An 11,972-nucleotide genomic window follows, 5' to 3' on the forward strand; every position below is an offset into this window, starting at 1 on the left:
CAATTGACCAGAGAAAATTGAAATTGAATTGTTTCATGTTAAATTAGTTGCAAAATGCCATTGACAAGGCAGAGAGACAGAAGAAAAGCTTATGCTATTCATAATAGTAAACATCTAGTTAAACGGCCTGAATGATGCATAATAATTATCATTTGTCAGCAATCAAAGAGGTTGCAACAAGTTTATTAATTACTCATATTGTTTGTTGAAATCAGTTTGAAATAAAGCTAGGCATAAAAAATACAAACATTTATACAGATACATTTATGTATCTGAGTATAGAATTCCATCATAATTAATGTAATCAAAACGTTAAGTGCTTAACGCTAAATTTATTATTCACTCACCTTACAAAAGAGAATAACTGTTTAAAAATCTCACAAATACTAAGTGGGAAATTCATGAATTTGCTTTTTCTGACACAAACCACAAAAACCTTTACAACAAAGAGACCACTTTTATGGTTCTTAACTCATTTCTATTATGGTTGCATTTAGATTGTAAGTCAAGAAATTATTCTTCTTACTTACATTACTTACATTCTTTGGGCTAAAAGCTCTCTATTGATTTAGAAACGAAACTTTTAATAACAGAACTCAAAATTTCATAGGCCTCAGTTGATCGCCTTTTAAAGTATTTTTGATTATTATACTCTAAATTCCAATAAACGAAATTTATATTAGGAGCTTGAATCAATTCGTCTGCTTAACTTAAGGTTAATAGATGTTCTTTGTATAGAGTATTGGGTATTTAGATGTGTATTTTTATTTGGTCTAATTAAACCATTTTGTAGCCGGATTGCGTTTACATTTCGTTGTAGTTGTTGTTGTTGTGTTTTTTTTTTTTGGCTGAGTCTCGTGTTTGCCCTGGTATTTTTTTCTTCTTTCTTCTGATAAATCAAATTTAAATGTTTGAGTGGAATTCAAATTTGTTGCCACTTTGCCCTTATCCTTGGCCCCCGGAAAACACGTAGCATAAAATGAAAATCATTACCAAAAGTGTCAGAGTGAGGGGGGAAAGTGTGTGGACGACGTATTCGGAAGCTATGCTTTTTCGTTTTGGGACTGCAATTGAGACTGTCGTTGAGTAAATGAATTGACTAACTGGCTGGCTGACTGCTTGCCTGCCTGCCTGCCTGACTGACTGATTGATTGGCTGACGCTTTTTTTGTTGTTGTGTATTTTAATGTTATTTAAATACTTGCATAATAAATGCCTTATTTAATCTTTAAACGCGCGAGAGAGGACAAGGGCATTGCAAATCGATTGAAGATTGCCTATTCCATATTTATTCTCATTGCCTATAGAGAATCCAAGCCTCAATCTGAAACTCGTCGCTGATTCAATCGATTTAGGTTATTTGAAAGCTCTTAAAAAATGTTTTACCATTGAAATGCATAAGAAAATGATTCAATAAATGTAAATATTGTTCTCGCGACACTTCTATAACTAAAATATACATAAGTATTTTGACGCCTGGTTTATGCAAGTTAAGGACCATTCTGTAACTTTTTTCTTTTATCAAACATTACCAATCTGACATTTTTAAACCTACGTAGTATGATATTGTTTTGTGAATAATCTAAAGCTCATCATTCTCCACCGCTGAGGTGCTTATACTAGTTTTAATTAAATGGCTGATAAATTAGTCAATCAATCAAGGCATGCAACAAAAAGCGATTCACAGAGGTGTTTTTAATCAATATTTGGTGCAGAATAGTGTGTTGAGATGTGTGGAGATTAAGCGAACTTGAAATTCTAGTGTCCATATGTTGACTGGCATATCAGCATAGTTACTCAAACTCTTAGTTCAAAGTCCTTGAGAGTTGAATACAAAGTAGTTACTTAAAATATGAGCACACATGTATCAACTAACTTAAGGAATATAGAGAACTAATAACGCTTTATGTGAGAACATTTCAACTGGTAAAATGTCGATAATTGCCTAAGCATTGTTATAAAAGTGAATAATCAAGTTGTGATCTCATAATTTTAAAGTTGTGAAAGACCTTTAATTTTTTGTCGATTCTTGAAGTACTCATCTAACCGTTCGGAGTTTTAGCCGAAGTTTTCTGTTACAAAGGGACCACTAGAAAATATAGACTGAAACTAAAATAAATAAGTAATGTTTTTGTGAAAAAGTTAAAAATCATTTACTGTAGAAGCCAGAAGCAAGTGTAAGTAAGTTTTAAGATATTACTTTGACCTTTCCAAATATAATGAGTAATTAATGTACAAAAAAAGGGGTCTTTGATTTGCACACTAAAGAAAATCAAGAGGATGATTTTGCTATTGACATTTGAGAAGTTTAACAATCGAATTTTTACCTTATAAAAAGATAGATAGAATAAACGATTGACAAGGAGCAAAGGAAGTTTTTTCCTTCTGTTTTTGTTGCTACCTTGACTTTTTTGTTTGTCAGGATGTCAGCGGATTTCTCTGAGCTGAATTTCTATTAGCAGCAATACAATCTCTTCCTTTTGGCATTTTCTATCCCTCTCTCTCTCTTCCTCTTTTTATCCCTCTCTTACTCTCTCTCTCTTTCTCTCTCACTTTTGTTTTTTGGGTTTGCTTCATTTTTGTTCAACTTTATTGAAGGCTCACAAAAAGGGAATTTAAAATGAGACGCTTTTGGCAGTTGGCTCGTTGTTTACCGTTATTGTCATGCGGTGTTGTTCAAGTATGTGTGTGTGTGCTATTAGAGTATTCAGGCACTTTTGCTAATTACATGATATCCCATACACACACACACACACACATAATTATACATATATACTTTTCTTTTGTGCTGATTAAGTGGAGGGGATTTCATTGGGTTTCATTCCAAGGGAGGTAATATGTATTTCGTTTCATTTCGATTTGTTGCCAAATTGAATGAAATCACGGCCAAATTTTGGGGCATTATGGCCAAGTCAGCAGTAAATGGTCCACACACACACACACACGCACACACATATGTCAACCAAAATGGCGATGTACTCGTGAGATTTACTGATTGAAGTTAATTTATAACCACAGAGCGAAAGGCTAGTAGATTATTGAAGTATTCGTCCAATTTCATGAAAAAGTTAAGAAATAATGACAAGTTGCATGTACTCGTGTCACGTTGACATATCTAACGTTGACCGCAGAGTAGAATAGAAGGCGGGCAGAAGAATTTAAGCTGTCATCGTTACTGCTAAGCATTTTTCGCCCTTCATCTTACCTTTTTTGTTTTCTTGTGATTTTTTTTTTCTGCCTGCCGCCTAATGCTTAAAACAATTTCATTTACATTTTCGGCACATTTCATTTCACTCTACTATTTTTCCTTAGCTTTCTCTTTCTCTCTCTCGCTCTCTCTCTTTCTCTTGTTGTGTATTTGAGCCTTGCCCTGTAGCGTATGCTTTGGTTTTTTCTACTTCTTCTTCTTTTTTCTCTGCCACGTTTAGCCTTGCTTTTGTTTAAACATGGCAAAGGTAAGAACGAAACTGTACAGAACAGACTCTCTCACCTTTTGGCCATTGTTATGACCCAGACCCAGAAAGGTTTACGCGTCCTTTGAATTCAATTCAATTAATTGAGACATTTTCTGTTAAAGGTTCGCTTTTTGAAAAGTCTTGTTAAATCTCTTATTTTGTGAAATGCAGCGCAATTGTAATAATATTAAATATATTATTATAAAGTTAATAAATTTTTGAAGATATAAATACAGTAAGTTTCCTCCTCTATCCTTCTTATTATTTCAAACAACTCTAAATGCTTAATATATAGATATTCTTGATAATTAGAGACAATCTGAGTTTATAAATGGATAAGAAGACTTAAGAATAGATATTGCGAATTGGCAGAGGCTATCTAAGTTTATTAATAGCTAATCTGTCTATCAATTCTTTTGTATTTCAAAGAAGCAAGCGAGAGGGAAAGACAATAAAGGGACGCGCTCTTTCTAAGGGATGTGATTGTCTTTGTAAAACTCGTTAACATATTGCACTAAGGTCCATATCGGTTTTCACTATCAATATGCAAATATATTTGATGTATATTTATAAAAAAAATTTGGTAGTAAAGAAAAAATGTAGATTAAAAAAAAAATTCTTTTTTGCGTATGAAACGTTTGAAATTGTAACCAAAACTCGAATATCCGTTTGTAATGGATTGCAAAGTATTTTAAAGAAAATATATTTAACTTCTTGTTTGTCATTTTATAATGAAGCAGATTTAAGAAAGAGCAATATATTTAGAAACAGTCTGTAGCACTTCAATTGTGTGTTCAATAAACATTTTTAGAAAGTTTTCTTTTCAATATTCACGATAATTTCACACTTTACTTCGACTTCGCCATACGATAGCATGACGATTTTCAAGAAACCTTCGGGCATATATTGTGGAAAACTATCGGTTTTCACTTGACATTTTTCAAAGTTATATGTGTCGGGTCCTATTTCCGTTAAATTACCCTCGAACTGGGGCAAATTTGAGCAGTCCTTGGCACTTTCCATAATGATATTCTTATAGAAGTTGTTCAGGGCATTGTAGATACCCTGTCTCTGAACTCCATATGGTTGCAGCTTATAGGTTTGTCCACTATCTGCACTGCGATAGGTGAGCACTTCAACATCAATGCTGGGGGGCACAAGTACACCCAAAACGATTTGGCCACTTAAACCGAATTCGCCACGCCCCATGCGTTCGATGCGTGCCTCAGCTTTCACTTTGCTCTCATCGCTCGATGTTACCGTTATGTCAACCAAAGTGTATGTCCATGTTTTCTGCCATTAAACGATTAGTCAAACTATATACAAACAAAAAGGAATACAGACTCCTGTTTACCCACCTCGTTGCCCAGAGCCTTTACAAACGGAAGTAGAAATAGCAACGACAGCAGCAACTTGAAATTATTAGTCCACATCTTGTCAAATGATTTAATTATCATACAACACTGTCTATATATACATATACTTATATATGAATGGTAGCTATACTTTTTATAATCCATTTGTTGCATGCCATAATTTTCATGTTCAGTGTCTAATCTAAATCTCTAAACACATTTGGCCACATGTGATGAAACCTAATGTTGTACACAACAATCCCATAACTTCATAAAATTGTATCGAGATAGCGAAATAATTTAATTGATTTCATGAAGTTTGTGGATATCGTAAACGACCTTCATCTCACTCTAAGCAAAATCACTCGTTATGTTTTTTTTTTTTTTTTGCATTTTATTCAAATTTTGTTTTCATTTAATTCAAATTTAATTCTTACCATATGAGCGTTGTATGTGGGAAGCAAAAAAAAGTTTTTAACATGCAGGACCACGCCCAGTTACATAACTACATCTATTTATACATAGATACATATGTAACGACAATAGGTCGGGTTAAAAGGTTAACGCAAAACAGCAAAAACTTTTGCCAAACTCGAAACAGAAATCAAGCTCAGCTGTGACGAGCTTTAATTTTACTTTTTATACTCTATACCAAATGAGAATATTGCCCATTTTAAGGCACCAAATTTAAATGACTAATACAAATGGGTTTTTAAAGACGCGATCTTAAGTAATAACTAACTAAGATCTCAAAAGACTTTAATAGAATTTATTAATCTTATTATTTGAATGCAAAGTCACTGTTTGAGGTGCCTTAGCCTTATATAAGGTTTACGAAACAATCGAAATTTCGGGATTGTTCTTTAGTATTTGCCCAGATATGCAAAATATTTGAAATTTGTTTTTTAATGCCTGTTATCATTTTTATATATATATAAAAAATAATATCATAGTAAATAGTTAAACTAAATACTTAGTTTAGCTGGAACACAGTGCGTATACGTTATTTGAAGCCTAAGTGATGGAAGCCAAGTGGCGTCTGTTATAACATTATAGTGCGATCGCGAGTCCAATTCTGCAACTGGAGTTGGACTCTGGGAGATTACTGTCTCTCACAATGCAAACGGTCCCTAGTCGAATACCTAAAAAGACATGTCCTTGTCAATAAATCCAAGCAAAAAGTGTATGTCAATGTTGATCAGATGAATGTAGTGTACAGGCGAAAGCATATGTGACAAGACTAGACGCGTTTATAGAACCATATTCATTCGTCCATCTGTTTTTCTTTTCAACCGGATAAGTAGAAACTTATTCTTGATTAAAACTGCTTTTGAAACCGACATATTTTATGATACGAGGTTTTATATTGATAATAATTATTTTTGCATCTTTTTTTGCAGTAAACCAAATATCCTGGCCCAAAGATGCGTCGCTCCTCATTCACACCCGTCTTTAATCTGAGCACCCAGGAGCCGTTAATTGTGGTCGAGGAATCACATGCGGCCGAAGATGGTGACGATCTGGAAGGAGCTGCTGGTGGTTATGATCCTAGTGGCACTGGTGGCGGCGGCGGTGCCAGTAAGCGCACGAACAGTGATGATTCTGAGCCCGACTCACCGGTGAATCCGTATCTCTTGTGCCCGTTTCCCGATATGCAACAGCGACGCAAACATTCGTTGCCATCGCTGCAGATCACCGAAGGGATAACAGCCAGTCAGGTCCGGCGATTGTCCGAAGTGGGTGGCGAGACTGGAGGACTAAGTCCCAAAGAGGTCGAGTTTTTGGCAACACTCTCGCAGAAGGCCAACCCAACCGCAGGCGGTCGTCGTCATTCGGTGGTCACTATATCGGCTGTCCCACCCACGCTATTTGGCCGTAATCGTCGTGAATCTATTTCCGGTGTTTCGTTCAGGTAAGTATCTATTGTTTTTGTCCCAATGGAACACTGAAAAGAGATGCAGTAAAAAAAAGGAATGGAGAGACAGAGAGAGAGAGAGAGAGAGCTGATAACGATAGAGTGAGCCAGGGACATAGTCAATTTGTTTGGTAATTGGGAGTTTTGTGCGCCATTAGCAACGGAAGTGCATGCGTCCAAGGACATTGGACCTTCTCCATCCGCATGCTCATTTTCTATGTACTTGTACATGTTCCTTCTTACACCACCACCACCACTCCCACCCGTATTACCGCCCCATATCTGTTGTGGCGTAATTGAATTGCCCCACCGGCTGTTTTGAAGCTTTTGTACCGTAACAGTAACATTTTGATACCCGGCCAATGGCCAATACGAATGCGAGTGAGAATGAGAATGAGAATGAGAGAATGAGGGGGCAAGGACGAGGGCAATGGGCAAGGACAAGGGCAATGGGCGTGGACAAGGGCGAAGGCAAAGCGAGTGTAGTTGAAATTATAATGAGATTGCCATCAAATGGCCAAAGTGGACCAGGAGTCAGGCTTAGGTCCCTATGCATTTTTAATCGCCGCCTATCGATGTGAATTGCCTTGAAAAAAACCAAGCCGGAACAAAATTGAATCCGTGGCACAGAAGGACTACATAGTAAAACGGAAGTGTTGTGAAAGGTGCAAAAATTTAAAGTCTTAAGTCTTAAATGAGTTAAAATGATAAAAGATGAGCAAAAAAATGTGATCAAGATAAGCTACAAAACAAAATGGGAAGATAAAAAAATCGGTTACATAAATTATATGAAGGCAAAAAAAGTAAATCAAGAAATTAGCAGCAAAATTTAATATTTGTATTAAACCAAAAACAGAAATTCCAATTATAAAAATATGGTTTAAAAAATACATCACAGTTTGTATCAATATAAAAATAATAGTTGATAAGAATTTAATATGGGATAATGAAAAATATACATATATGATAGAGTATATAAAAAGCATGATATTCAATGGTATTTCCCATTTTCGACCTGTCCCCCCCCCCCCCCCCCCCTTCAGCCGAAACCCAATTTTTTACCGCAATTGTTGCCCTCTGACTTTGAATTATGCGTACATTTTGTGCAGTTTTTGTACCGTTTGGTTATACTACCAGCGTGTGTGTGTGAGTGTGTATGTCATTTTTAATTGCATTCCTCACATATTCTCCACCCATTTCGGGGGGCTACCCAACCCGACGAACTTTCTGCATGACCATTAAATGCATTTAACAGCAGGAAGAGCAGGCGAAGGAGGAGGAGGATGAGGATGAAAAAGAGCAAAAGGGCAAAGTGGTTTCATAGAGTAATTTATGCACAAAGTGATGATGGTATTAGAAGATTCAGTGAAAAGTTTTCATCCATTTGCTAAGTTAACCCAAAGAAAATTCAGTTTCATTTCCAATTACTGTCAGAAATTGACTTGCTATCTATGTAACTGTATACCCTCTAATCTTATTTTTCTTCAGTGGAAGTCGTCGGGGAAGTGTCATTGCTGGTCCACCATTAACCGATCATCGTGGCAGTGTACACAACTTGCAATTGGACATTATGGATGGGATTGTGCAGCAGCGGAAGACGCGCAGTGGCAGCGGCGTATGGACAGCTCCAGTGCTCCAGGAGGCAGATAGCAATGTGCCCGTACAGACATAAGCGCTCAATGGCGGCCATGGCACTAAATATGGGACATAAGAAGCAAGGGAAACGGATATGCACAAACACCACTATACACACACACACACACACGCACGCACACGCACATAGACAAATACAAACACAAACACAGAGTAACCTGAATGAACATTGAACTGGACGTTTATTAACGATTTTTGAGTTTTCTTTTCCCATTTTGCGTCTCTCTCTCTCGCATTTTCGATTCTTTCTTAAATTCCTTCTTTTTTTTTTTTTTGGCTGCAGTACTGTTTCTTTTTTCTGTGAAATTGCTTTTTGCGGCGATGCCGTAAAACAAATAAACAAAACGCAACAGGAAACTAACAAATAAAAACGAACAGACGTGCAAAAAACAAAAGAAAAAAGAAACAAAATATGAGAAAAGCAAAAAAGAAAACAAAAAAATCGGGAAACTGCATACAAACAAGAGAAAATCCTGAGGAAACTCCCTAAAGTGAAAACGTAAGAGGAAAAGTGCATACTAGAGAGATAGAGAGAGAGCAATAAGAGAGAAAGAGAGGGAGAGGGAGAGAGACGAAAAAGAGAAAAGGAAATGACAGCGAGAAAAAATTTGCTAGTTTGATTGGTGGCAATTGCCAAAACCTGCCATATGGCAAGCCTAGCCAAACCATGCAAACACACACACACACACACACACACACACACACCACACACACACACACACACACCCCACACCCACACTTGCTCACACACACTCACACAAACATATTTACAAGCAAACACGTAACTGAACTAAAAAACCAACCACTAAGGAAATGAATCAAAAATTGAAAACCCCAAAAATTAATCAGCATAGTAAAATCAAAAACAAGTAAAAAAAAAAATTATGAAAAAAAAAACGTTTTCCAAAAATGAACCAAACGAGAAAATTCTCGTCCCTTTGCCTCTACCCCAAAAACAGCAAAAAGAAAAATGGATTGAAAAAAAAGCAACAAAAATGGTAAGCGTTCAAATCAATTTTTATTATTTCCTGTTTTCTTTAACAATTATTAGTTACTGTCAAGATTTTGATCTCCTTAAAATAAAGCAGTGAACCATCTTCAATGCTAAAACTAGTTGAGAATTACAACTCAATGAAGCAAAAAATCATTGGCAAATGCCAGAAACTTATTTCTTTGTTTGGTTTCGATATGGCTTGGTTTGATTGATTTTATCAGTTTGATTTTGCATTTAAAATATAGAAATCCCTACATAGAGCTTATGTCTTGAAATAAATTTATAATGTTGTTTGGTTAGACTAAAATTTTTTTGACCTCGAGCCGGATTGAATGCAAGGTTTGGCTTATCTTTGACTTTTTCAATATAGTTTCTTTTGTAGCTGTTAAGTCTCTTTCTTTGGTTTCTAATATAAAAATCACTGCAAGCTGAGATGGAAAATAGGTATAATTAGATGGTTCATTTAAGATCTCTTTAATATACAAAATAGACTATTATGCCACAAAAGATTATTTTACAGTTGTTTCAACAGAATATATTTCTGAGACATTTTCCGATTCTAGTGTTCTCTTTTCGCGTTTGTCATGGAATTTCAGTTGGTAAGGGAATTTGCGAAAACTAAGGACTTCTTGACGCATTGCGGTATTTCGTTTGCCATAATTTATGAGTTTTTGATGCACTCGCCGTTTCATAGCTCATTTTGATGGCATCTTCATAGAGACTTGAAATATTTTAAATTTTCTAGTTTTTATTATTTTTTTTTTAATTTGAAGGCATTAAGTGGAATGAGGGTGAAAAAAAAAACAGTTTTAAGAGTAGAAAGAACTGTCAAACCGGGTTTGGAGACCGCAAATGGTCGATGGACATGATTGGTTTGCATTTTTAATAAAGCGCTGCTAGCACCTACTAAAAACATAAAATACCCACACACACACACACACGCACACATATAATGAATGCCGCTTTGCCCCAAGGACATAAATGTGGCACAAGCAGCAGGGCTGCAGGGAATTGACGAGAGAGTAAGCAGAGGAAGAGTAAGAGAGCGGGAAGAAGTGGGCAAAAAGAAAAAAAATGGAAAGAATCGTCGGGGGCAAGGACAACACGCGCAAGGCTGTTGCATTTAATGGTGCAACTGGAATGCCGTATACCGGATGGTTTTCTAAAGCTAGTTTTGCTAATACCCTGCCGAAGAACATTTTTTCCCACGAGCTTTCAGCTATAATAATGGATCAAAATTAGCCATTATATAATACTCGAAGACATATTGCTTAATTGTGGCTTAGCTGTAGTAGGGTATATGTAGGTTCGATAACATTCTTCATTTTGCTCTCTCTTTTGCTTTCACATGGCGTATGAGTAATATTTTGCAGGCAGCAACAGCAACAGCAACAGCTGCATCAATGCCAATGCCAATGCCAGACGTCGATGCTGAGGATGCTTTTAATGGCCTGGCGTTGTTTTGTTTTCTCATGCTGTTGCTGCCGTCACCCTTCATCCCAATGACCCAATCCCTCTCACCGTCAGCATCTCTGCTCATCTGCCACCTCATTTCTCTGTCGCCACACAAAAACTGAACTCATTTGCAGCTCAATAAAGCTAATTTAATGTGGGCGTGTGAAATCAAGTAGCTTGGGCACATGTTGGCCATTGTCCTGTTGCCTATTTAATGCTTGGCTTAAAACTGTTGAAGCAGAAGTTCATAAAAACAAAATGCGCTTTAGATAAATCACAAAGACCTGACCTTCGTTTTCGCAACATTTTGTCAAAAGATTCTAAAAACTGTCACTAAAAGAATCATCAAATTTTTTCCATTGCAATCCATTAAATCAAACTGGAGCCTAATTAAGGATATTTCAAGCTGTATTTGCTTTTAATTCTAGTTCAACGACTTGCCAATTTTTGCTTTTTATTATTATTAAAAAGTTTATTCACATAATAATTTAATTTTGGTTTCATTTATGTTCAAAAGTTAATTTACTAGAAGATTATCTAGACAAAACAATTAACTGATCTCTTTAAGGATTAATAACAAATCTCTTGATATTTTTTGCAGATTATCTTCCCCGCCCAGCGACAAGTATCTCATTAGCAATCGATTTATATAGTCTTAACATCTACACCTACATAATCTATAACTATAAATATATATATATATATATATACATATATACATCTATATGAAGCAAATGTATATGTGGCAAAAAAAAGGAAAATATCTATATATTTATTGTATTGTATATTCAGGAATTGATAAATTAGTGCAGAATTAGTAACATATTCCCCGCCCCACTCCCCTTTTCCAACCCGTGCTAAACTATAACTTAAGTCTTAGCATCTAGTTGTTGTTTTTCACCCCTTTCCTTTCAACCATTCATCTAGACCACCGTTACGTTATACTCCACCCAAAAAGAAAAGGAAGAAAATGAGAACAAACTCAACTGCATAGCATATATATAATTTATATATATTTATATATGTTGGATCATAGAGATTCACATAATACATATAACTAGAGTTGATCAGATTGCCAAATTTTTGCTAAGTTCAATTGACAGAATTGCTAAATTCGTTTCTTATAAGTACATTTCCTTGATCATT

At 35.8% G+C, this 11,972-nt stretch overlaps 2 protein-coding genes across 2 annotated transcripts; one reads left to right on the top strand and one right to left on the bottom strand.

The window, feature by feature from the left end:
* Positions 1 to 4,163: 4,163 nt before the first annotated feature.
* LOC6648600 lies at positions 4,164 to 4,887 on the bottom strand. The gene is made up of 2 exons (XM_002070948.3): positions 4,813 to 4,887; positions 4,164 to 4,747 (listed from the first exon to the last, which is right to left on the bottom strand). The coding sequence occupies exons 1-2, from the start codon at positions 4,885 to 4,887 to the stop codon at positions 4,262 to 4,264; spliced, it is 561 nt and encodes a 186-aa protein (XP_002070984.1). The 3' UTR covers positions 4,164 to 4,261.
* Positions 4,888 to 6,213: 1,326 nt separating this feature from the next.
* On the top strand, positions 6,214 to 8,604 carry LOC6648601. The gene is made up of 2 exons (XM_002070949.3): positions 6,214 to 6,721; positions 8,213 to 8,604. Exons 1-2 carry the CDS (start codon positions 6,234 to 6,236, stop codon positions 8,394 to 8,396), a joined length of 672 nt encoding a protein of 223 aa, XP_002070985.1. The 5' UTR covers positions 6,214 to 6,233; the 3' UTR covers positions 8,397 to 8,604.
* Positions 8,605 to 11,972: the final 3,368 nt, after the last annotated feature.

Source organism: Drosophila willistoni (assembly GCF_018902025.1).
Source record: "Drosophila willistoni isolate 14030-0811.24 chromosome XL unlocalized genomic scaffold, UCI_dwil_1.1 Seg141, whole genome shotgun sequence".
In the NCBI taxonomy this organism is placed as follows: domain Eukaryota; kingdom Metazoa; phylum Arthropoda; class Insecta; order Diptera; family Drosophilidae; genus Drosophila; species Drosophila willistoni.

Coding starts and splice junctions, on each gene's coding strand:
- LOC6648600 (XM_002070948.3), bottom strand. CDS start 4,887: ATGTGGACTAATAATTTCAAGTTGCTGCTGTCGTTGCTATTTCTACTT. Junction 4,748..4,812: donor TAAAGGCTCTGGGCAACGAG/GTGGGTAAACAG, acceptor GTTTAATGGCAG/AAAACATGGACATACACTTT.
- LOC6648601 (XM_002070949.3), top strand. CDS start 6,234: ATGCGTCGCTCCTCATTCACACCCGTCTTTAATCTGAGCACCCAGGAG. Junction 6,722..8,212: donor ATTTCCGGTGTTTCGTTCAG/GTAAGTATCTAT, acceptor ATTTTTCTTCAG/TGGAAGTCGTCGGGGAAGTG.